Source organism: Zootoca vivipara, chromosome 2, assembly GCF_963506605.1.
Source record: "Zootoca vivipara chromosome 2, rZooViv1.1, whole genome shotgun sequence".
In the NCBI taxonomy this organism is placed as follows: Eukaryota; Metazoa; Chordata; class Lepidosauria; order Squamata; family Lacertidae; genus Zootoca; species Zootoca vivipara.
Genome location: NC_083277.1, coordinates 71726372 through 71750536, shown reverse-complemented (window position 1 = coordinate 71750536; position 24165 = coordinate 71726372). Strand labels below are relative to the sequence as shown.

Below are 24165 nucleotides of genomic sequence, written 5' to 3'. Positions count from 1 at the left end.
AAGATTGTACAATGAGGACAATCTGAAAAAGCCACCCATGGTCTCAGATGCTCAGCTTGATCTTGCAGTGGCTTTTCAAAACCACAGCCCAAGCTGTCCTCTTCAGATTTGTGTGAAAATGGATCTGTTCGTTTTGCAATGGTTCTTTAGAAACTGCTTTCATTCAGTTTCCATCAAGGGTCACATGGACATCACACCTTTACAGCTGTGAAAATACTGAAAACCTCACACCAAAATCCTGTTGCTTTCTCATCTGGTGCATATCTCATATCCACCAACAGCCATGCATTTAATAGCATGGAGCCAATTTTATGAAACTCCCTTCCAGTTGAGGTCAGGCAGAGCCCTTCTGTGTTGAACTTTTGGTGCTTAGTGAATACTTTTTTTTCCGGCAGGCTTTCTGATTTCATTCTTTTAATTCATATTTAGTTTCATTGTATTGAGCTCCCTGCACACAGCTTAGAGAGGTGTGTGATTAAATGATATATAAATCAATGAAATAAATAAAATAACAAATAAATAGTTTGGGAACCCTGGAATGCTTCCTCCCTCTGAAAGACAGATCTTTTCGGCTGTACCTTCCAAAGTTGAGTTGCTAAAACCGTTTCTGCTCTGCTGCCTCATCCATTTTGTGGGCTTAGGTTTCTCTTTGTGCCTTTAATACACTGCTTTAGAAAGGCAGTATAAAAATATGTTACATAAAATAAATGCAACATGCTCTTAAAACCGAGAGCTTTAGAGAAGAAAATATGCAGCATATAAATCCAAAAAAAATGCAATTCTTATTTGCTGTGAATCTCCCTGACACAAGAAACTTGACTTGTACAGTGGAATAATGTCATAGAGTTGTGAAATCAAGATGAGGATTGCTATGGGCTATGCATTCATGAAAATACTCTGTGATGACTTTTTTTGCCTTGAAAAATATTAAATGGTGGTATAGTAGTACCTTGGTTCTCAAACGCCTTGGTACTCAAACAACTTGGAACCCAAACACTGCAAACCCTGAAGTTTGCAAACATTTTTTTGAAGCCAAACGTGCTCTGTTTTGAATGTTACACTTCCAATTTGAATGCCACACTTCCGTTTTGAGTGTTACATTGATGATTTGAGTGTTACGATTCCGATTTGAGTGCCATACGTCCATTTTGAGTGTTACGCTGAGGGCTGTCTGTTTTTGCTATTTATTTTGCGTTTTTGTTTTTGTGGCTTTTTTGATTTGTTTTTGTGACTGTGTGGAACCCATTTCAGCTACTGATTGATTGATTGTGTGGCTGCAATACATTGTTTATTGCTTTCATTTTATGGATCAATGGTTTCATTAGAAAGTAAAATTCATGTTAAATTGCTGTTTTAGGGGTTGTTTTTGTAAAGTCTGGAATGGATTAATCCATTTTGCATTACTTTCTATGGGAAAGCACGCCTTGGTTTTGGAATGCTTTGGTTTTGAAACGGACTTCCAGAACAGATTAAGTTTGAGAACCAAGGTACCACTCTATCTCCATTCATGGTATAAGCTTAGAAACAACTTTTTAAAGAATTGGAGTGGAAGATGGGAAGTTGCTGTTTATGATTACTTTTTAATTGTTTTATTCCCTGTATGCTTTATTTTCATGTACACCACTTAGAAATGCTAGTGATTAAGTGGTATCTCGCAACAACTCACCGATAGCGGCTAATTCTAAATGAAAGCTTCCCCTTTGAATGAAAGCTGAAACGCTGCTTGTGAAGTGATTGTACACCATTTCTGTCTGCTGGATTCCACCCCAATGCCATTTGTCATGGCTTCCGCGCACCTCTCTGCTGTAAAAGCCAAGATGTACCTTGTAGTGCTAAGTGCTTTCTCCTCAGGAACTAAGAAGTGGCAAAGAGACATCCATACACTCCACTACCCTGAAGAAAGCACTGTACGAGTTCGTGGCTTCGGTCTGCTACAAAATGGGTCTCTCAAGTGCCGGCAGAGAGCTAAATTCAACATTCAATTCATCAGCTTGGCCACTCAGTCAGCTACTCCAGCCCCGCCACCCCCCACCAACCATGCTAAGGGGCTATCAAAGTGCATCCCACAGCTAATCAGTAAGTATCTAAAGCTGGCCAATCATTTTGTACAATGGCAGATTCAGCAGAAGTCTTGGGGAGCGGGGAGATCCAGCATGAGTAACACATGAACCACCCTCCTCAGGCTAAATAAAAAAATTCCTTCAGTCGCACCTTAAAGACCAACTAAGTTTTTATTTTGGTATGAGCTTTCGTGTGCATGCACACTTCTTCAGATACACTTGAAACCTCAGGCTGTTTGTCAGCTATTGCTGTACAGTTTCCACATCCACATCAGGTTTAAAGTTTACACATGAAAAGCCACTTTATCTGACTAACCCTCCGTGGTAAATTGCAAACAGGCTAGGAAAAGCACTCTAAAAGGATGGTTTGTATTCACAGGTACCTCAGCTGTTAGCTATAACCAGCGTCTGGAAACTTAAACTTGTTAGCATGCCATGAGAAGATGCGTTTAAGTTTTAAAAATACTATACTATTAGAACGCTAGTGTGACTGTTACCTTTGTGACTACCCCTGTTTGGGGCCAGGACTGAGTGGGCCCTTGGCATTAATGCCTCGAATGATTCTCTGTGGTGGAATTGCTGGTGTCACCCACTCACCCCACAAGCAGTGAGTAGTGCTGCTGCTGCTGTAGATCAGCAGCACTAAGGAACATCTCCACAGCAGCATCCACATTGGGGGAGAGACCATTTAGGGGAGGCATCAGCACCAGTAGCCCATGCCAAGCGGCGCAGTCCTTGGCAGTTGCCTGAGTGTGCCGGCTGTTGATGCCAGCCAGGCATTTGGAACTCTAAAGGCAACAACATTTAGCACCTGCTATAGCACATTGCTGGAGATGAGCTTACAGCAGATCCAGTTCCTGGTAGAGATTTGTTCTGTATGTCACCATTGAGTGCTGGCCACAGGAAGAACTTGCAAGGCCTGCAAGCACCCTTTTGAACACCAGTAGTCCAGAACACACCATCCCTGATCCTGTTCAAGGACTTTAATCTGGGCTGCATGTTGCCCAGGCCTGCTCTAGATTGCTCTCTTTTGAAAGAAATGGGACTGTTGGAAATTTTGCTTTTTACAGAATGATCAATTTATTTTGACTTAAAAAAAAACACCCCATCTTTGTGCTACACTCGCCTCCCTTTTCCTAAAAGGTAAAGGTACCCCTGACCGTTAGGTCCAGTTGCGGGCAACTCTGGGCTTGCGGCGCTCATCTCACTCTATAGGCTGAGGGAGCCGATGTTTGTCCACAGACAGTTTTTCCAGGTCAGGTGGCCAGCATGACTGCTGGCAAACCAGAGCAGCGCACGGAATCGCCATTTACTTTCCCGCCGGAGTGGTACCTATTTATCTACTTGCACTTTGATGTGCTTTTGAACTGCTAGGTGGGCAGGAGCTGGGACCGAACAATGGGAGCTCACCCCATCGTGGGGATTCGAACCACTGACCTTCTGATCAGCAAGCCCACAGCTCTGTGGTTTAGACCATAGCGCCACCCACGTCCCTTCTAATTCCAAGACTCATTATAGGAATCAGGAAAACTGAAGACATGGGGGGGGTGGAAAAACTGACTAGCACTAACTCCCTCTATTCCTGTTTGTAACCAATTTAGGTGGAGTGAGAAGACACAAGAAGGGTCATTGATAGGTAACATCATCTTCATATTGTTCAATACCTGATAGACAGGCCTGTGAGCAGGCTAGAGTCTTCACATCTGCTTGTTTGGGTGGTGGACATAACGGCTTGGGGGGCAGAATGTAGACAGTAGAAGGGATGCAAATGACAAGAAGCTTGTGAAGGAAGACACATTTAAGGGTCTGTTGGCATTCTTCTAACAGTTCCTCATCACCTCCTACAATATGATCCATCAGTTAAGTCGCTTGAAGTTGGCTGCCTGGGCCAAAAGAACCCAGCCCAAATATCATATTGCCTTTAGCAAAGGCAAGAATGTGAATGGCTTGGCTGTTTTTAAGAAGAGGCTAAGAGGGTCCCAAAATAATCAATTCTGCTGGAGCAAGCATGTTAGAACATTTCTGCACTCTCAGTCTTGAAGAACATTTTTGCACTCTTCAAGTCCGTGTGTGTATTTGTGGTGTGTGTTATAAAACTAGAACAAGTAAAGGAAGATGTTGTTGATGCTACTTTTGTGGCAGCAGCAAGTTCAGAATAAGAACACCCATGTTCTTATTCTGTTGTTGCCCCACTCAATTCCTCCCCCATTTTAATTCTTCTAAGCAGAACTGCACTAAACAAACTAACCTTTTATTTTTAAAAACCCTAAACTTATTAGACTAGAAAGAGCACCAAAGAACAGACGGTTGTTCAGCCTGAGAAGAACATGCAAAATGACAGGTCAATCAGTCAGCCATTCACCTGCATCTCTAATTTCCCTCAGCAAGATCTACTCAGAATGCCCAGTGTTAAGCCCCACTTAATACAACTTCTAGAAATGACACCAAAGAAGGATGTTCTTCTCATTACAGGGGATTGGAATGCTAAAGTAGGGAATCAAGAGATAAAAGGAACAACTGGCAAGTTTGGCCTTGGAGTTCAAAATGAAGCAGGGCAAAGGCTAATAGAGTTCTGTCAAGAGAACAAGCTGGTCATCACAAACACTCTCTTCCAACAACACAAGAGACGACTCTACACATGGATATCACCAAATGGGCAGCATCGAAATCAGATTGATTATATTCTCTGCAGCCAAAGATGGAGAAGCTCTATACAGTCAGCAAAAACAAGACCTGGAGCTGACTGTAACTCAGATCATCAGCTTCTTATAGCAAAATTCCAGCTTAAACTGAAGAAAGTAGGAAAAACCACTGGGCCAGTAAGATACAATCTGAATCAAATCCCTTATGAATACACAGTGGAAGTGAGGAACAGGTTTAAGGATTTAGATTTGGTGGACAGAGTGCCTGAAGAACTATGGATGGAGGCTCGTAACATTATACAGGAGGCAGCAACGAAAACCATCCCAAGGAAAAGGAAATGCAAGAAAGCAAAATGGCTATCCAACGAGGCCTTACAAATAGCGGAGGAGAGGAGGCAAGCAAAATGCAAGGGAGATAGGGAAAGATACAGGAAACTGAATGCAGATTTCCAAAAAACAGCAAGGAGAGACAAGAGGGTCTTCTTAAATGAGCAATGCAAAGAAATAGAGGAAAACAATAGAATGGGGAAAACCAGAGATCTGTTCAAGAAAATTGGAGATATGAAAGGAACATTTCGTACAAAGATTACCATAATCAAGGACAAAAGTGGTAAGGACCTAACAGAAGCAGAAGACATCAAGAAGAGGTGGCAAGAATACACAGAGGAATTATACCAGAAAGATATGGAGGTCTCATACACCCCAGATAGTGTGGTTGCTGACCTTGAGCCAGACATCTTGGAGAGTGAAGTCAAATGGGCCTTAGAAAGCATTGCTAATAACAAGGCCAGTGGAAGTGATGATATTCCAGCTGAACTATTTAAAATTTTAAAAGATGATGCTGTTAAGGTGCTACACCCAATATGCCAGCAAGTTTGGAAAACTCAGCAATGGCCAGAGGATTGGAGAAGATCAGTCTACATCCCAATTCCAAAGAAGGGCAGTGCCAAAGAATGCTCCAACTACCGCACAATTGCGCTCATTTCACACGCTAGCAAGGTTATGCTTAAAATTCTACAAGGCAGGCTTAGGCAGTATGTGGACCGAGAACTCCCAGAAGTGCAAGCTGGATTTCGAAAGGGCAGAGGAACCAGAGACCAAATAGCAAACATGCGCTGGATTATGGAGAAAGCTAGAGAGTTCCAGAAAAACGTCTACTTCTGCTTCATTGACTATGCAAAAGCCTTTGACTGTGTCGACCACAGCAAACTATGGCAAGTTCTTAAAGAAATGGGAGTGCCTGATCACCTCATCTGTCTCCTGAGAAATCTCTATGTGGGACAAGAAGCTACAGTTAGAACTGGATATGGAACAACTGATTGGTTCAAAATTGGGAAAGGAGTACGACAAGGTTGTATATTGTCTCCCTGCTTATTTAACTTATATGCAGAATTCATCATGCGAAAGGCTGGACTAGATGAATCCCAAGCCGGAATTAAGATTGCCGGAAGAAATATCAACAACCTCAGATATGCAGATGACACAACCTTGATGGCAGAAAGCGAGGAGGAATTAAAGAACCTTTTAATGAGGGTGAAAGAGGAGAGCGCAAAATATGGTCTGAAGCTCAACATCAAAAAAACCAAGATCATGGCCACTGGTCCCATCACCTCCTGGCAAATAGAAGGGGAAGAAATGGAGGCAGTGAGAGATTTTACTTTCTTGGGCTCCTTGATCACTGCAGATGGTGACAGCAGTCACGAAATTAAAAGACGCCTGCTTCTTGGGAGAAAAGCAATGACAAACCTAGACAGCATCTTAAAAAGCAGAGACATCACTTTGCCGACAAAGGTCCGTATAGTTAAAGCTATGGTTTTCCCAGTAGTGATGTATGGAAGTGAGAGCTGGACCATAAAGAAGGCTGATCGCCGAAGAATTGATGCTTTTGAATTATGGTGCTGGAGGAGACTCTTGAGAGTCCCATGGACTGCAAGAAGATCAAACCTATCCATTCTTAAGGAAATCAGCCCTGAGTGCTCCCTAGAAGGACAGATCGTGAAGCTGAGGCTCCAATACTTTGGCCACCTCATGAGAAGAGAAGAATCCTTGGAAAAGACCCTGATGTTGGGAAAGATTGAGGGCACTAGGAGAAGGGGACGACAGAGGACAAGATGGTTGGACAGTGTTCTCGAAGCTACGAACATGAGTTTGACCAAACTGCGGGAGGCAGTGCAAGACAGGAGTGCCTGGCGTGCTATGGTCCATGGGGTCACGAAGAGTCGGACACGACTAAACGACTAAACAACAACAACAATACAACTTTGCATAAAGGAGCTCTATAGTTCCTCAAGTTGTACCGGTAGCTCACTGATAGAACATCTCCTTTTTATTCAGAAGGTCACTCGTTTGGTTCCCACCATCTCCAGGTAGGGCTGAGAGACACTCTGCCAATCAGTACTGAGCTAGATTGACTAGTGGTTTTGCTCAGTATAAGACAGGCTGTTATACTATGCCACGCTCGGTTATTTGTCATTTGCATGAATTTTTAAATTTGATTCAATGGCACCCGCAGGGTCCTCATCTTCATTGCATCCTGGTAAATTCCTGCTAACTTCAAGGCTTATCCAATTAACAGTTAGAGGAGAGATTGATTTTCTTTTTAGCTGCCAGTCAAGAAGGGATCTTCTTCGTGGCATGCATATGATCCTGCAGTGATGGGGATCTTTTGGCCCTCCAGGTGTTGTTGAACCACAACTCCCACCACACCTGAACATTGGCCATGCTGGCTGGGACTCATGGGAGCTTAAGTCCAACAACATCTGGGGAGTGGCAGGTTCCCCATCCTTGGGAGAAAGCAATGTTTGGAAGAGCTGCTACGGAAACAGAGTGTGCCTATTATTCTACTTATATTCTGCCATTGCCCCAAAGAAAATAAGGATGATTAATATTGTATCCGATTTTAATGTCACCACAGCCTCGTGAGATAGGATACCTGAGAAATAGTGACTACTTAGAAAGCCCTATGTTTGATGACGGATTTGAAGCCAGGACTCTGTGGTCAAAAAGCAACACTCTGTCCACTATATCACACTGGTTTTCAGCTTAGAATCATAGCAGGGGTGGACTAGGGTCTTTTAACAGCGCCCTATGCGAGGCCAAAATTTGGCACCCCCACCTCTTGCCTTCCGCTCTGCTCATCCATTACATCATAGCTGTGGTGCCCTGCAGCACCCCCTTCGGCTCTGCATTGGTGTTTTTTTTTCCCTCCCCCCTCTTTACAACCCAAAACAGAGGCAATATTGTACACATGGTAGGGACACAGGAGCACTCCTGCCCTGCCACACATATACAGTATGGAGGACCCATGACAGAGACTGTGTGAAGTGTGCCTGTATCCCAGAAGTAGAAAGCAACTCCACTGGAGAAAATCTCAAAGCTCCGAATGGTACAAACAATGCAAATCACCGAGAAGGCTAAATACCCAGACCAGCCAGTCTGATCTTAGTGAACATTCCCTTCCATCTAGCACTGAATATGGATGTAAGAACATGGGAAATGAAAGTTTCCTCTCTGCTTAAGGGAACATCTGTCCTCTATAAGGACAGTGTTTCGGTTCTCTCCATCCCCATCCTGTTCACAGTCTGTCTTGCACTCGAGAACTGCATAAATCCAACAGCATTTGAACTTCCTCCCTCCCACTCTTCCTCCTACCCACTCTGCGTACTTCAGAACTCCAGCTCTCATGAGAGATCATTAAATTTTGGAACAATCAGCAGTTCATTTTGTATATTCCATTGTGCAGTGCTGGAACTTTTTAAAATGTGCTTTGCCATTAAATAATACCGTGGCACTATTAAGGAAGGGGCAGTTGCCGATCTTAAGATGCTTCTATCTGGTTGCGGAACAATGCAGTAGTGACCTTCCCACGAGAACACTCCACATCAGAAACAATAATAAATATGAATGGTATTTTTCAAGATTTCACAGCATGCAGAATGCAAGATTTTCACTGCAATGCAAAACTACAGATGGGGGAGAAACTACTGGTAGATAAACCCAGGTGCATTTAAAGATGAACCTACTGAATCTGAACTTTCCAAAACAACAGGCAAACAGGAACCCAACCATCCTTCAGAATTCACACTTCTCTGATTTTTGCAGTGCGGTTCTCCAGCCATGTAACGTGTAACAATTGCACATGCCAGGGTACATTTAAAACTATGCACATAAAAATTCATGAAAATAACATAGAAACAATTATTACCGGTATATTAGGGGAAATTGCTTTGCAAAAACGTGTGTAACATGCAATTTTGCATACAAACATGTGTATATGAGGAAATATTCACACTAAAATGTGAATAAATCTTCAGGGGGACTTAAACAAAATTCAAAGACTGATGTTGAAATGTGGAGAAGCGAACTTAAGACTGTAAAAGGGGGGAAACTGAGAGAAACTGAAATTGACCAGTGAGCACAAATTGATCAGTGAGCACCGAGTCCCACTGATGTCAACAGAAGCCAGTCATACATGGCTCAGCTCATGACATCTTGCTGCCTGAAGCAAGATGGCACTTCCCCCATTCCACATATAAGACAACTAGACTAGAGCACCAGCTGAATATTACTTCAACAATGACAACAGGAAGTCTTTCAGGGGCCCTGAGGCTAGCACTCCAGTTTAGGGCATGTCGGACAAACCAAGCACCACACATACCTCTGTCCTCCAGGAGAGGGGAATGCTGCCCACTTCCAGCATTTGCTGCCTGAGGCAGTTGCTTCACTGTGCCTAATGGTCAGGCCAGCCTAAGCAGCGTTCCCTGTCATTCCATGATATCGGTGCTTCACAGCACAGTGAGCCAAGGCAAGCATCCCCACACTGCAAGCAAAATGGATCGTTGTGGCTGTGAACAACCACAGGAAAAGTCCAAAAAATATATGAGAGGATCAAGGAGGGATTTTTGTGTGTGTGCTTCTTCTGAAGCCTAATTTCACAGGGAAGATTTGTGTCACCCATATACACTGGCCTTGCTCTAGCTGGACTACAAATTTACTTTGGGTAAATATGTGAGATAATGCTCTTCTGCAGTTAATGTATTGATGTATCCTTCTTGAGTAAATGAAAGTTGCCCTCAGAGCTGTTTGAGTTGTGCACCCTGGCTTTAATATATCACTGGGAATGAGACATACCTAATTGACTCAGGCCTGTATTCTCTCTCTTATATTTTCCTTGCCTTTTAACTTTACTGGGCAATTATAGATAAAAAGACAGATAGTACTGAAGTATAACATACAACAATAAACAATAAATTAAAACACTCCAGTCTGCATCTTTTACAAAAGAAGTAAATGGTATTGATACAGTTATACAGTCCAGTCAGAAATACCACCTGCAAACCCATCTTTAATTCCACTATAATACGTGATGTCAGGTGAGTGACAATGGCAGAAAATTGTTGTGGGGGCCAAACTAGTCTGCCTGACAGGCCTGATTTGACCCTTGGGCTGGAGGTTTCCCATCCTACACCATATCCATGCTTATTTTTTCCTACCAGTTTTCCAGGCATGCGTGTGATGAAGTCATCTTGACCCTAGAAGCCCAGGCCACAAGCAATTTAAGGTGCCACAAGACTCTTTTGTCATTTCTCTCAGAGATCATGACATTATGCTGACAACACCGCGATGCTGTTACTGTTACAAACTCCACCTCAGTGAGCATTTTGTGGTGGGGGTGCCACATCTTACCATTCTAGTCATACTGTATGTATACGAATTTAAAATGCACTTACTAATTAAATGCTGTCTCAGGCTTTGTTCAAATAGGAATGGTGACATGTTTTGGTTGGTTAAATTAATCTTGGGTAAAGTATGCCATCCGGATATACCCTTGGGATTTCTTTCGCATCTGTTGTTAAAAGGTCATAAATCTGAATTCTAAGTAGGCACCAATTATTGCACACATTTTCTCAAATACCAGCCCCTATCAAATAGCATACGTTCATTTAAACACGTATAATTTGATGAGTACCCCATAACTATCTCTTAATATTCATAACAGGCTTTAACAGCAGAATGAATAAACCAAACAGTGCTTTGTCAAAATGGTAAGGTGAAAAATCAGGCCACAACCCACAGGGAAAGCATAATGAATGAAAGCAGCCAATGACTCGAAGGCTCACAAAGCCTGTCAATTAATTTTCAGCCTACAGTCATTTTGCTATGGATGTCTCAAAGTTTCCTTTGAACATTACAGTTACCCAAGATGCTTTATATGTGTGGTTATGAAGGCGAGGCAAGCCTTAAGGAAATTTGCATAATACTCTCAAATTAAAAAGAAGGGGGAAACTTTCATACTTGTTCAGACTTTGGGAAAAAATGTCTCTAAGAATAACAGGCACATTCATTTGGAGTTATATCTGAACTCATTTTGTGAATGGGTAATATTGGATCCAGCTCAGAACCTCCCAGCTGTCATTACCTTAACCTGGGGGGTTAATACCTCTACCCAGTCTTTTTTCCAGCCATTTCCCAACATCTATCATTTATATCTGTTTGCATAGTTTCATTTCCACTTTCCCGAGTGCTGCAAAATGCAGAGTAGCCTAAAGCAACCTCTTTTTTGAGCAAAGATATGCATCACAACCATAGCTGCCAAGTTATCCCTTTTTTACAGGGATTTTCCCTTATGCTGAATAGGCTTCCTCGCGAGAAAAGCGAAAACTTGGCAGCTATGATCACAACATTCAGAAAGCATGAAAGGCAATGGATAACAAAGGCTGCCAATCCAACCCCACTTACCTGGGAGTAAGCCCCATTGAATTCAGTAAGGCTGACATGGTTAGGGGTGTGTAAAATGGGGCCATGAAAGATAAGCCACTGTTGAGTCAGCTTTGGGCATTTATTGATTTCTTTATTTGTCACCCAAAGCCCAATGGTCTGCTTTATAGAAGGCAGCATTGCTTTAAAATTGCAGCATTGCTACATCTTTATAATACTCTTTATAATACATTTATAATACATGTATTATACATCTTTATAATACATTGCCACATTCCCCGAGGGAAAACACAGCATTTTCAATAAGTACATATGTATGCTACTTAATACGAGTAAAAACATATTTAATGTTCTCCACAGTATACTGCTGCATTTGAGCGAAATAAAAAAATTGGGTGGGGCTGAAAAAGGGAGACAGAGAGACGAAAGATGGTAAGCCTGTTTCATTCCATTTTAGAAAGGGTCTAATGTTGAAGCAATACAAAAATGTGTTCTTTCCAAGCATGGATGTCATGGCAGTATATTTGCCACATTTACAGAAAAAGTCAAAGAAGAAGCTGTGAAGTCTGAGGGCTGATCCATATGTTGCCAGAGCCTTAATGAAACTTCTTCTTCTTTTTCTTCTTTGGCGATCACTCGTAGCTGAGTAAAATTGTCTTCCATAAACACGGTTTTAACAATGGGTCCGTAAGTGACAGTGGTGGCCAATTCTGGATCCACACACCCTTACACCATTTGTATAACATTTGCAAACGCACAGTGTGGGTCACGAAAGTGCTACAGGGTTCCATCCAAAGTTAGTCCTACTCAAAGTAGACCCATTGAAATTAATGGATTCCACTAATTTAGGCCCACTAATTTCAGAGGGAAGAACTCAACACTGTGCCAAGGGGAATCAATCCATCAGGGCAATCACCCCTCTCCTTTCCCCCGTGCACTGTTCCAGGGGTTCTCCCATTCCACCCCCAGTCAATGTGGAGAGGTGTAGGGAGAGGAGAGGGGAGGGGAAGCCCCATTGCACAAGCAGTGCTTCCACATATGGCAGTCATTATTTGAACCCTACCCAACGAGTCTACCCCGAGTAGAACTTATTTGGATACAGCCCATAATTATCTTCCATACCCAGGGTCAGCACCAACACTCGCCTTCCTTGAACAGCTACCAGTTCCCCTTACTCCAATGGAGCCCACCACTGGTGTCAGCCTGCCGAATTTTAATTCCCGCCCCCCAAGGCTGCATCTGAGAAGAACCAGGAAGCTTGTCTCATTAGCACTGTAATTTCCCCCAGTTCTCCCAATATAGTGTCACTGCATTGTGGGAAATTAAGATGGTAACTGGACCCAGCTGTCCAGTGCTCTTCAGAGCATTGCCATGGACACTGTTTCCAAGAGCCATGTAGATGGAGCAAAGGCCCCACCAGGGGACACTTTGAGCAGGGCCTCCTCATATCTGCACACACATCATCGCGCCCCCAAGGACTGGCTAAGGATTGGCCACTGAAGAAAATGGTTGGGAGCTGCCTAGTACCTGTAAAGCCTACTTTGTCTTTCCTTCACACGGACCAGCTGAGGACTGACCGTGGGGCAATGCAACAGTTGATAGGGCATTGCTAGGAAAGGGACAAGACAACTAACAGAGGAAAAAGAAAGGTTGACCCAACCACACATTCAGATTAACCACAGGAGCACTTTGGGAAATTGCCACACCAACAGAATGTTGGAGCCTGTGTTCCATTTTGACTGGCAACTCATCCTCTGAGCAGGCTTTTATTCCAACAGACACCACACAAAGAGCCTGTAATCCCTGGATCTGTTAAATAATGGACCCAGCACACACCAATCACACAGCCTGCTTCCAAATTCCCTCTTGTGCTGGCCTAGTTTAAAGTTGGAGCACAGCCCAGCTGTGCTGAACACACACGTTGCATTGTCATCCTAGTCTTTTGCTCCTCAGCTCCACTATCCCCACTCACCCAGCAAAACATAAACAGTTTTGCTGTGCTGGCTGCCTTCATTGGCTCCTGAAAGTGCAAAGAATCTCCTACTAGAATTTTAGACGCCTACATCCATCAGCCATTTTTTTAAAAGCCAGTATCAATCTATGCCACTCATCTGATATGTTGTTAAATACTCTGGCACTATTAAAACTGAATTAATCCACCTTTCTGTTGTATTTTCCTTTAATCCAACTGGATACTTTGAAATAGGTTGATAGAAGTGTGCAACATTGCTGGCTTAAAAAATAATAACATCACCAATGGCTTAATCAGCAAAGGATCTGAAATATAAGAATTACAGCAGCTTGTCTCATTGCCTTTTGAAACTATGAAATCTTTCCATCGGCTTTCCAAGCTCCCTGTGTTGTTGTGTTTTTTTTCTGTGTGTGTGTGTGTGTGTGTGTAGGTACGGTACTTAAGCTGATCAGCACAGAACATCTTTGCATGTAGCTAACTAGTTGCTTCAGAATACCTCCCACTGTTTCGGCCCATTAACCCCAGCACAACAGCTTGATGAATTAGTGCTTATATAGGCACAGTTGGCAGCTTCTAATTAAATAATTATGGTTATACAGCTGCAAAGAAGCTGGAATGTCCCATCGGAAAACCAGCTGTCAAGTTTTATTGGTCCTGAGAGTTTTTGAAAAAGAGAATTTTAGGAATTTGATGTGAAGGATCTCTGACCACTCTAGACTCTCGGTGTGGATTGCCAACATTCTCATATTAAAATATCCAAGAAAAGAGTGTGTGCATGCATCTATATAATTGCTGTCTCCCATCAGAGTCATACATTGTTATATAGCACGTATGATATAAATTATTGTCATCACTACAGCAACTGCTCAAATCACCTGCTGCTGCATAAGGCAAATTTGTATTTCAGATTTTGGCTAGCTGTTTCAAACTGATAAATGCAATGAAGGAGTGATCAACATAATCAACATTCTTAAGACAAGGGCTTCCTTTTTTAAGAGCAGGGTACCACTATGCAATAGCCCAGGGGTCAGCAAACTTTTTCAGGAGGGGGCCGGTCCACTGTCCCTCAGACCTTGTGGGGGGCCAGACTATAGTCTTTAAAAAAAAATGAACAAATTCCTATGCCCCACAAATAAGCCAAAGATGCATTTTAAATAAAAGGACACATTCTACTCATGTAAAAAGACCAGGCAGGCCCCACAAATAACCAGAGGTGCATTTTAAATAAAAGGACACATTCTACTCATGTAAAAACATGCTGATTCCCAGACCGTCCGCGGGCCAGATTTAGAAGGTGATTGGGCCACATCCGGCCCCCCGGGCCTTAGTTTGGGGACCCCTGCAATAGCCACTGAATACCACAAACAGTCATTATAATGACTTCCACAAGCATTTTGCCAGCTTTACCCTGGGAGAAGAAGCAATCTGAGTGAATGTTAACATGTGAATCCACAGAAAGGGTCCTGAACTGGGAGAGATGTTAGATGTGGATTCAGAGCATCAACCACCACTGAGAACTGATCAGAGGAAGGAACTACTGCACTGCAGGGATGGGGAACCTGCAGCCTTTAAGATGCTGCTGGACTACAACTCCCATCATTGGCCATGCAAGTTAGGGCTGCTGGAAGCTGCAGCTCAACAACTTCTGGAGGGCCAAAGCTTCCCCATCTTTGAACTACAGGGGGCCCAGTTAGACCTCAAACCTTCAAGAAAATTCTTGAGCAGTGATGGGATCAGGCCAGGTGATGTCTCAGTTCCCTGATCATTAATTTAAAAAAAATCAGTTCAAGCCTGTTGGTTTGGTCTCATCGCCAGAGCCTTACATTTGGTTACATCTCAGTCTTGCTTGCTGTATACGCTGGTGAGAAAGTGCCAGGAGATGTGAAGCAAGGAGACCAGCTCATGATGATGATATAGCACAAGGGGAGATGGGGAGCTTTGAGGCTGGGTTCAGCAACTCTGTGGCTTGCACCAGTGGTCTTCCTCCTCATGTTTGCTTCTCGGAGCCAGGATCTGACTTGTAAGGAGCCAGATCTATTAGTTAACAGCTACTGAGTTAAGAGCAGACCACCAACTACCGGTAGGACCACCAACATTTTTAAAGCCTGCCTATCTGTGCATTTCCTTGCCACTTGGGTGAGCCATAACTGCACCTTTAGATAGTGCCAAAACTTTCTTCAGAGCATCATACAAATGTAGTTTTTCAATTCACTTCAGACAGATGCACCTTATTTCATAAATTTTGGATACAAATCTAGAATTCCAACGGCTGATAAAAGCTAACAAAGTAGTCCCACCTGCTAACAAATAAAGAAAGTTGGCTGGCCATAGTTTGAAGATACCCAGTACAAAATATGTTCATCAAGAATGGTACACATAATGGGGAATCTATGAAGAATATCTAGGAAACAGGTTGAGCTGAAGGTTCAATCAAGGCATACAGGCTGGCAAATGAGATAAACTTTGGCTTATGAATAAGGCATGGGGTTAAAATATATATTGAAGTAGACAGACCTTTGGGGAGTCAGCCAATAAAGTAGGTCCATCAACACAAGGGCTTATGACTATGCAATGGAAGTTCCCTTGCTTCTCCTCTCCCCACATGGCCCCCAAATCTTTGTGGGGGTTCTCACAATCCTTTGGATAAATTTTCAAGAAGGCGCAGAGAGCACACAGGGAAAGGGGAGGGAGAAGTTCCATTGCACTGTCCAAAGTTCTTCCAGTAATTGAACCAGTTTGTTGGGCACCAGCCTTGGTTTTTCACTTGGTTCTAACAAGAAAGAATTATAAAAAAAAATTCCTTCAGTAGCACCTTAAAGACCTTTAAGGTGGTCTTTAAGACCTTTAAGGTGGTCTTTAAGGTGCTACTGAAGGAATTTTTTTTATTTTACTTCGACCCAGACCAACACGGCTACCTACCTGTAACAAGAAAGAATTATAATAGCACCATCAGCATCTTGGCTGTGTCACACTTCACCATGAGACACAGTGATGGTTCAAGATGCCTTAGCTCTGGCAAACCCCAAGCCTCCATGGATTTCTAACACTACCCAACATTTAGGCAACAATTTGAGCCCCAGCTGCCTCTTCACAGATCAACAAGATACCATAAGCAAATGAAACCTGTTCGTAGGCTAGGAACTGTTGCAACTGTTCCCATCAATTATAGAAACACCATCAGGGTGTTTGGGTGTTTTGCTTTGTTTTAGCTCAGTGGTTGGGTCAGTTCTCAGATCCAAGGATGGCTGTCCTAGAGGTTTGCTCAACTGCTTGCACTGGGCAAGTGAGAAGGGAAGGTAGAAAAACTCATCTGTGGATCATGTCCTAATTGGAAAGGTGCTACATTTCCCAAGAGAGAATAGAGGGAAATTTCTTTGTGAGCTCTGCCTGATAAGCAGTAAAAAAAAAATGCATTAAATAATTAAATTACATAATCTCAAGAGTAGTTTTACATGTCATATCCTCATATATCTTCAGGGGAGGACTTCCTTTGTTGTATTTTATTTTCTTTCTGTTTCTCTTTTCTTTTCTATCTGTCATATGACCATTGATTGTAACTTGGGAGTGTGTTGGGGTGGGGGTAGGGGTGGAGGAATTAACAAAAGTCCAAAAAAAGAAAGAAAGAAGAGTAGGGATTTAAGGTCAAGCCTTAATAGTTTCCTCTTTCAACTTGTGTCTGCTTTTAAAAAGTTATTTCTTCATACAGAAAAGTTATTCAAACATACAGACCAAAAGAAAAGTTAGGAACTAATGCACCGAGTATGAATTACATCAACTATGAAATACTAGTAATCTCTGATGTAATTTTAATCAGACTATAACTTCAATTCTAAACTTTGGGCAAATAAGCAACTAAAAACTCCAGCAACTTTCTGGATCTTTATTTTGCCAAAGCAAAGCAAAGCAACTGTCGATAATAACAATCGTACCAATTCTTTATTTCTTCCATTTCTCAGTGTTTTATTTTAGGAAGAATTGTTTTGAAATTAATTAATACCTGGGCATATTAACGATTTCATTTATAATCATAAACACAAGATATAGGCTCCTAACATATGCATCTCAGACTGGATGCTCACATAATGCCTTAAATGTGTGTATTTGCATCTATTACTAAGCCTTCTCTCAATTTTCTGCACTACTTTTCAACATCAATGCTCATAATCCTCTTCCCTAGCTAGTTATGCAGAGTGCAGCAAGTCAATTGGATAAGACACCTCTACTTCACATTTGTCTTCACAAAACACGGTTGAAGGGGACAGGAAAAACCTGGTTGTGATAATGAACCAATTGATCCTTCTCCTTTTTGAAGTAAAATCACAATAAAATACTGCAGCCACACACATTGAAGATCAGACAAGGCCTTTTATGTCAGAATTTACAGAAGCAAAACTACCCTGGTGTGACCAGACAAAAGTGTTCCCTATACAATGCCAAAGCTTCAGATCTGATTCCAATCCTCTGATGAGATTCCAGGCAGCAGAGTAAAAATTATCCAGTTAGGAGGAACATTTAAATCAGAGTTACTGTAGCAAGATGCAGTATACTCATTCTTAGGCATCCACTGTTTATTTCAATACATAGACCTTGCCTATGAAAAAGACCCCTGTTGAAAAAGAGTTAGGATGAGTAGATTTCACTTTTCCTTCTCTGCATATAAGCATGTCAGCTTTGTTCCTCGATGGCTTGGCTGATGGTGTGTAATTTTTACCAAACACCTATTACCATTGTACAGTTTCTATCATTAAATCAGCAGCACCTTTCCGCCTATATTGAATGAGCACTCAGAATGTACACCAGATAGTTAAACCGCTGGTTAACTATGGAGGGATAGATGCATCTCTGCATGTTTGTGTGCGTGTGTGAATGTCTATCATAGGAGCAGGGGAGGGAGGAAATTCCAGCAGTCTGTGCTGCCCCCTAGCCAAGACCATACCACTAAATTCATCACTAGTGTGTGCTCCAAAGACTTGCACTAAATATCCCCTTTGCATCCCGATTCAGAATGAAATTTCAGTTAGCAGAAAGGATCAAATCTGGATAACAACCCAGCTACCAAAGGGAACAGACTGCCAGCATGCATCAAACCCAAACAGTCACTACATCAGATGTACTTACGATAAAAGACGTATTCTGTGTAGCTGGACCAAACTTTGTCATCAGTGTATTGATTGACAAAAGAAGCGGTGACTGAAGAATTGCAGGCCACCATGTGGAATCCACATTCTGACAACATATCAAAAGCCCTTTCCAGGTGCCTGAACTTCAGGTAGAACCTGGAGGTGTATCTGTCGGGAGCCCGGTCTGGGTCCCTGCTCTCATTCAAACTTTCTCCAAAAACTTCTTTGACTAGAGCAATCCTGCCGCAAACCAAAATCCGCGGGACTCTCCTGAACTTGGCATCTGCTTGGGTCTCCCGACCCATGGTGCACGACCCTCGGTAGCCAATGGTAATGAAGCCCCACTTTCGATCCGAGGGCATGAGTGACGACGGGGCACATATTCTCGTGTCACTGCTTTGGGAAACCTCCTCGTAATCACTATGGCAATAATCATCGGGGCTTTGCTTGATCTCATCCGGACTCAGAAGTTTGACCAAGTCTGGCAGCTGAAAGTACTCGGCTTCCCTTTTGAGCCTCCCTCTCTCTGGAAAATGGTCAGGCAGAACCACTTGCTTGTCCCTGAGATAGTCCAAAATGTAGCGGAACAGGAAGCCATCTCTGTCGATGAATATCCTTCCCTTGGAATCTTTTGCAAGATCGTTGGCCGACTCTCTCTTGGAGGTGAACATTTTCCAAAGCAGGGTTTGGGGAATGCCTGTTAAAGTTGAGAGGCGAGTGAAATAAACCTGGCCGCCCACATTCAGCTCTATCACCTCTGGGTAGGATTGTGCAGCTGTTGATTGCTCTCTGGGAGGGAGGTAAGTCCTGCAGTTTCCACTCAAGGCCATGATATTGTTAAACAAGCCAACCACAAGCTGTGGGGGAACTCACACTCACATCCAAGGTTTCAAGGAGGCTCCTATACTGCCACTGCCCCAGGGGTCTCCTAACATTTAAGGAGCCTGGGATGGATGGGTGGCTGGGTGGGGAACAGGAAACAGAAATGATGGTTACAGAATTTATTTCTTAATTGTCCAGAAATGGATGATCAGAAAAACTGGGGAGGTGACTTGAACCTTACAAAAACAAAGAAATACGAGAGTTGAAGAGGGCTAACTTCACACAAGACAATCATATAACCAGATCTTCCATCAAAGCCCCAAACAGTAGGATCAAGCCACGTTTCCTTATCACTCACAAGCCTGTTGAATAAAAAGAAAATGAGAAAGAATTATTCCTCTACGCATGAAAAAAAACCCCACACTATTTTAAAAGAGTAAAAAGCAGTTGAGTTTTGAATGCTCAGCATACAACCTATTTAAGGGAATATTTACCTTGCTCTATCATTTTTGTTTATGTTAAAGAGAGGTTGATGGTTTAAAAAACACATTCCACGTTTGCACAAGCATCTGATTTAGATTATGCAAATGTGGGGATAGAAGCATTGAGCCTTACCTTGGTTACACAAATGCACAGTTCCTGCGAAGGGAAGCAACATTTCCTAAGTAACCCAAAAAAAAAAAAGATCAGCACTGAGGGTTGAATCTGGTATAGAAGCAAATCCAAGAGCAGGAAAGGGACTGGGGTTTGCGGGAAAGAGAGCAGCTCAGCTGCCGATATCCAGGCAGAACTTAACTGTTAAAACCCTTGCACAGGAAAGTTAACCAGGCTGGGCATCGGAGAGAAACGAAGCTGTGCAACAATAGCTGAGACCAAGAGAGAGAAAGGCAAAAGCAGCATAAATCCCAGGTCAGGACTCTTTAGGACAGGAGAGAATTTCAGGAGGAGGACCTTGCTTCAGATGACTTGCAGAAAGCCCAGATAATATGAAGAGCAGTGAAGAGCAGTTTCAGTGGCATCCCACAGTGGTACCCTCTCCATCAGGAAGGGCAGAGATCCTCCCATGTTCCCAGCCAGGTGGAGAGAGCACACGCCTGCAGCAGTTTGAAGTGGAGTGGAGGGCGGGGGGGGGGGCGGTTGAGAGGAAAAGGATGCCCAGGGAAGCTGCTTGCTCTCTGCTTTCACTACCCAGGCTGCTGGCTCTCGTTGCTGGGCTGGGTGGTTCCACAGTTCCCAGTGCAGTTCGGATGCTGTTGTTTCAGCAGTGCAGGGAAGAAACCATCCAGGGAAATGACTATTACATCATCTTAAAGGAATATGGCTTTGAGAAAGCCGAGCAACCTGGAGGGGGTGGGACTCGCGCGCTAGTTCGTTTCCCCTCTTCTTCATTTTTTAACGAGTTGCAGGAGGAGAAGCACAACGTGACGCTGCCACAAACAGCTCCCTTAAACCAGCAGTGAAGCTCCAGGAAAGCTTATGCTGCTTCATCCACTGGGTGAAAAGGACCAGTTCCACATTTTGTCCCTTGCAGAGCTCTGTATTTGAGAGTATTTTAAGTTCTCTCTTGTGCTAAACGCAGCTCGCTCTCTCTCTCTCTCTCTCATACACACACACACACACACACACACACACACATGTTCCTGTTGAATTTTTCTGCCTTGGTAAACTTGTGTCGCTCTGTGGTGCAATGCAAAATGAAACCTTATTCTGTTCCCCCGAAGACACACAGTACAAATTACATGTCACAAATATGCAAATCGAAGCTTTGATTTCCCCACACATATACATAGGGAAATGTAGCCCGTTCTGCAACAAATTAACTCATCAGGATCTGTCAAGCAGAGCAACCAAAAATCAGGGGGTGGAATGGAAAGCAAACAGAAAGAGGCATCGTGCAGTAGTAATAATGGTCTCGAAAAGTTAGGGAAAGAGTCAAATGATAAAGCACCGTAACCAAGTTTCATTGCGAAGTCTGCAGGGTCCTAAAGTGTGCTTTTAAAAGCAGTAGCGCCTGCACCAACTTAAGTGCAGAGAATCCAGCAATTCAACACAGATATTCAGGATTTTATATTATGCACTTTTCAAGGATGAAGTCGCTGCTAATTCTGTTACTGCTGATGATGTTACAAGGATTGGATTAAGCTGCCAGCTAATTTGCTTAAAGGCTTTGCCATTTTCTAAACAAGGTCTATAAGCAGCTTCCAAAAACTTTATTACACAGTGTGTATTTGACATGTTTTAGCTACACGTTTGTTGTAAAAAGGGGGGGGGAGGAATCACTCAAATCACACACTGGCTCAAAGTGTTTGTATGGGCTCCAGAAAACACAGCAACAAATATTATTGATGATGATCATAATCCATTAATTTTCTATCCCACCTTTTCCCCCAAAGGAAACCAGGGTAGTAAATAAGATGGAGCACATTTAAAACATTTTAAAACAGTTTCAAACATCTAAAAACATTTAACACAACTAAAGTCACATGCTCTCGTGGATAATAGTTCCAAGGCTGCCAAAACAGTTTCCTTCACCTATCAAACACCCAGGTAAACAGGAATGTTTTTCAGTTCTCCCTGAAGCTCATAATGAGCGAGACAGACACACCTCTCCAGGGAGGTTATTCCAGAAACAGGAAAGCACCACCCAAAAGGCCCTGTGATGGGTCGGTGCCAACCAGGTAGCATTCACTGGGTGCTCTGCTACAATATATTTGGGTGCTTGAGCCTGGTATAAAGGGCTGAGATTTCAAACCTTTACAATCTGGACCAGGCACTTCCAAAACATAGAACTCTATCCTAGCAAAACTGATAACCATGTGGCTAAGAACATTCAGCAAATTCTGTAAATTCAACACACATGTTCATGTGTGTACACACACACACACACACACACACACACACACACACTTTTAGTTGGATTTAACTTCAGTCTTGCTTTGGCCATAACATATTTATCTGCTGTTGCCTCTGTAATCATTTCGCTCCAGCAAAATAAAATAAAACCTTCTGCTGGTTTTATTTTGCATGTTTACAGCACCACCTCATGGCCAAATGAGATGATGACAGACTTTTAAAGGACATACCTTCTAATATGTAACCTAAATTTGCTGATCTGTGATTCAATCCCACCAAAAAATAGCAGCCGTCTGGAAGCACCACTGTCTTCTTTGGACATCTAGGATGTGTTGGGCTCAAGCCAAAAAAAAGAGCACGAGCCAGAGATAACAGTCCTGTGCAAAAGAAAATATTAGTGACATAGATTGAGAAAGCTTACCATGACTGAGCTTGCTTCACTTTGACCTAAATCTGATTCCCTAGAAACTCCAGGTTAAATCCATCCCAGTTCATAAGTCCTTACACCTTGGCTTGTATCCAGAGCTGTGCTTCTGCTGTCAGAAAGCCTCTTTAGCTTGTGGAAGGGCCGATTCTGATCTAAAATAAGAGTGCTGTGTGAGAGAAAAATGGCACCAAGTCGTCTTCTTCTTCTTATTATTATTACTACTACTACTACTACTACTACTATTATTATTATTATTATTATTATTATTATTATTATTATTTTATTTATACCCCACCCTCCGCAGCCAGGATCAGGGCAGCTAACATCAAAATATATGATACATTAAAAACATAAATCAAACAATCAATTAAAATACAGCTTAAAATCAAATTTGGAGCAGGATAAAATCAGATGGCAACTCACGGATTATAACTACTGTAGGGGTTGGGAGCATTGAGTGATCACCAGGCCCAACTGTTTGTGCTGGTCTTATATGAGCCAGTGGAAAGGGTTAGGGAGGCCACTTACATATAATTTTATTATACCCCACCCATCTGCTCAGCCATTGTGGATGGCTTTCAACAAAATATAAAGGTACAAAACATCAAACATTAAAAGCTTCTCGAAGCAGGGCTGCCTTAAGGTGTCTATGAAAACTCATAATTGTTCAACACTGACATCTGATGGGAGGGTGTTCCAACAGGACAGCCCCAAGGTAATTCATTTCGGTGAGGTCTTACGCACAACTTTGCACAAGCATATTCTCGGGAACTTTTTCTGGCCCAGTAGAATTCATGTGCCACAGCCTGTATCTCCCTTTTTCACCACGTATCTTATACTGTTGCACAACCCCTAATACGCTTCAACGCTGTGCTGCAAGAAGACTTCCATTAGCCCCTGTGCAAGCAATAGATATACATTTTCACCTTCTGGTCCCAGTTCATTGGACCTGAGTCATGATTTTAAAATGAATTACCGTAACTGAATTTCTGGAAATTTACTGCATCAAAGTATGAAATTGTGTGTGTAGGCAGCTGAGGAAAACCAAAACCAAAACCAAATAAAAATAAGGAAATACAAGCTACACAAGCTTGAACAAGCAGTAGTGTTTTTTCCTGCCACCTAAGCATGACATAGTATGGCCCACAAGAGAGAGCTGCTCTGATTCAACTAAGCCAGGGCAGGGGCACATACACACAACTGTTGATTTCCAAGTACTGTATGTATTCCTAGCTAGATGAAGAATCACTTGTGTAGAAATTGGGGAGAACTTCAGAGGAGAAGCAGATAGGCCTAAAAGGGGTTAAACACGCCTCCTTCATTCAGCTCCTCCTCCTCTGGAAATTTCCCTTGCGCTCATACTGTTATCTTGACAAATAGGAACCGCTCCGGCAGGAAGGTAAACGGCGTTTCCGCGCGCTCCTCTGGTTTCGCCAGAAGTGGCTGTCATGCTGGCCACATGACCCGGAAAAACTGTCTGCGGACAAACGTCAACTCCCTCGGCTAGTAAAGCGAGGTGAGCACCGCATCCCCAGGGTCATTCGCGACTGGA

The 24165-nt window shown here is 42.8% G+C and overlaps 1 protein-coding gene across 1 annotated transcript in view; it reads right to left on the bottom strand.

Annotated features, from left to right (window-relative positions):
• Positions 1-19341, bottom strand: part of KCTD16 (potassium channel tetramerization domain containing 16) — a 151430-nt gene extending 132089 nt beyond the window's left edge. Inside the window, exon 1 of the mRNA XM_035108017.1 lies at positions 18510-19341. Coding sequence (XP_034963908.1) covers positions 18510-19341 — 832 coding nt within the window. The remainder of the gene's footprint in view (positions 1-18509) is intronic.
• Positions 19342-24165: the final 4824 nt, after the last annotated feature.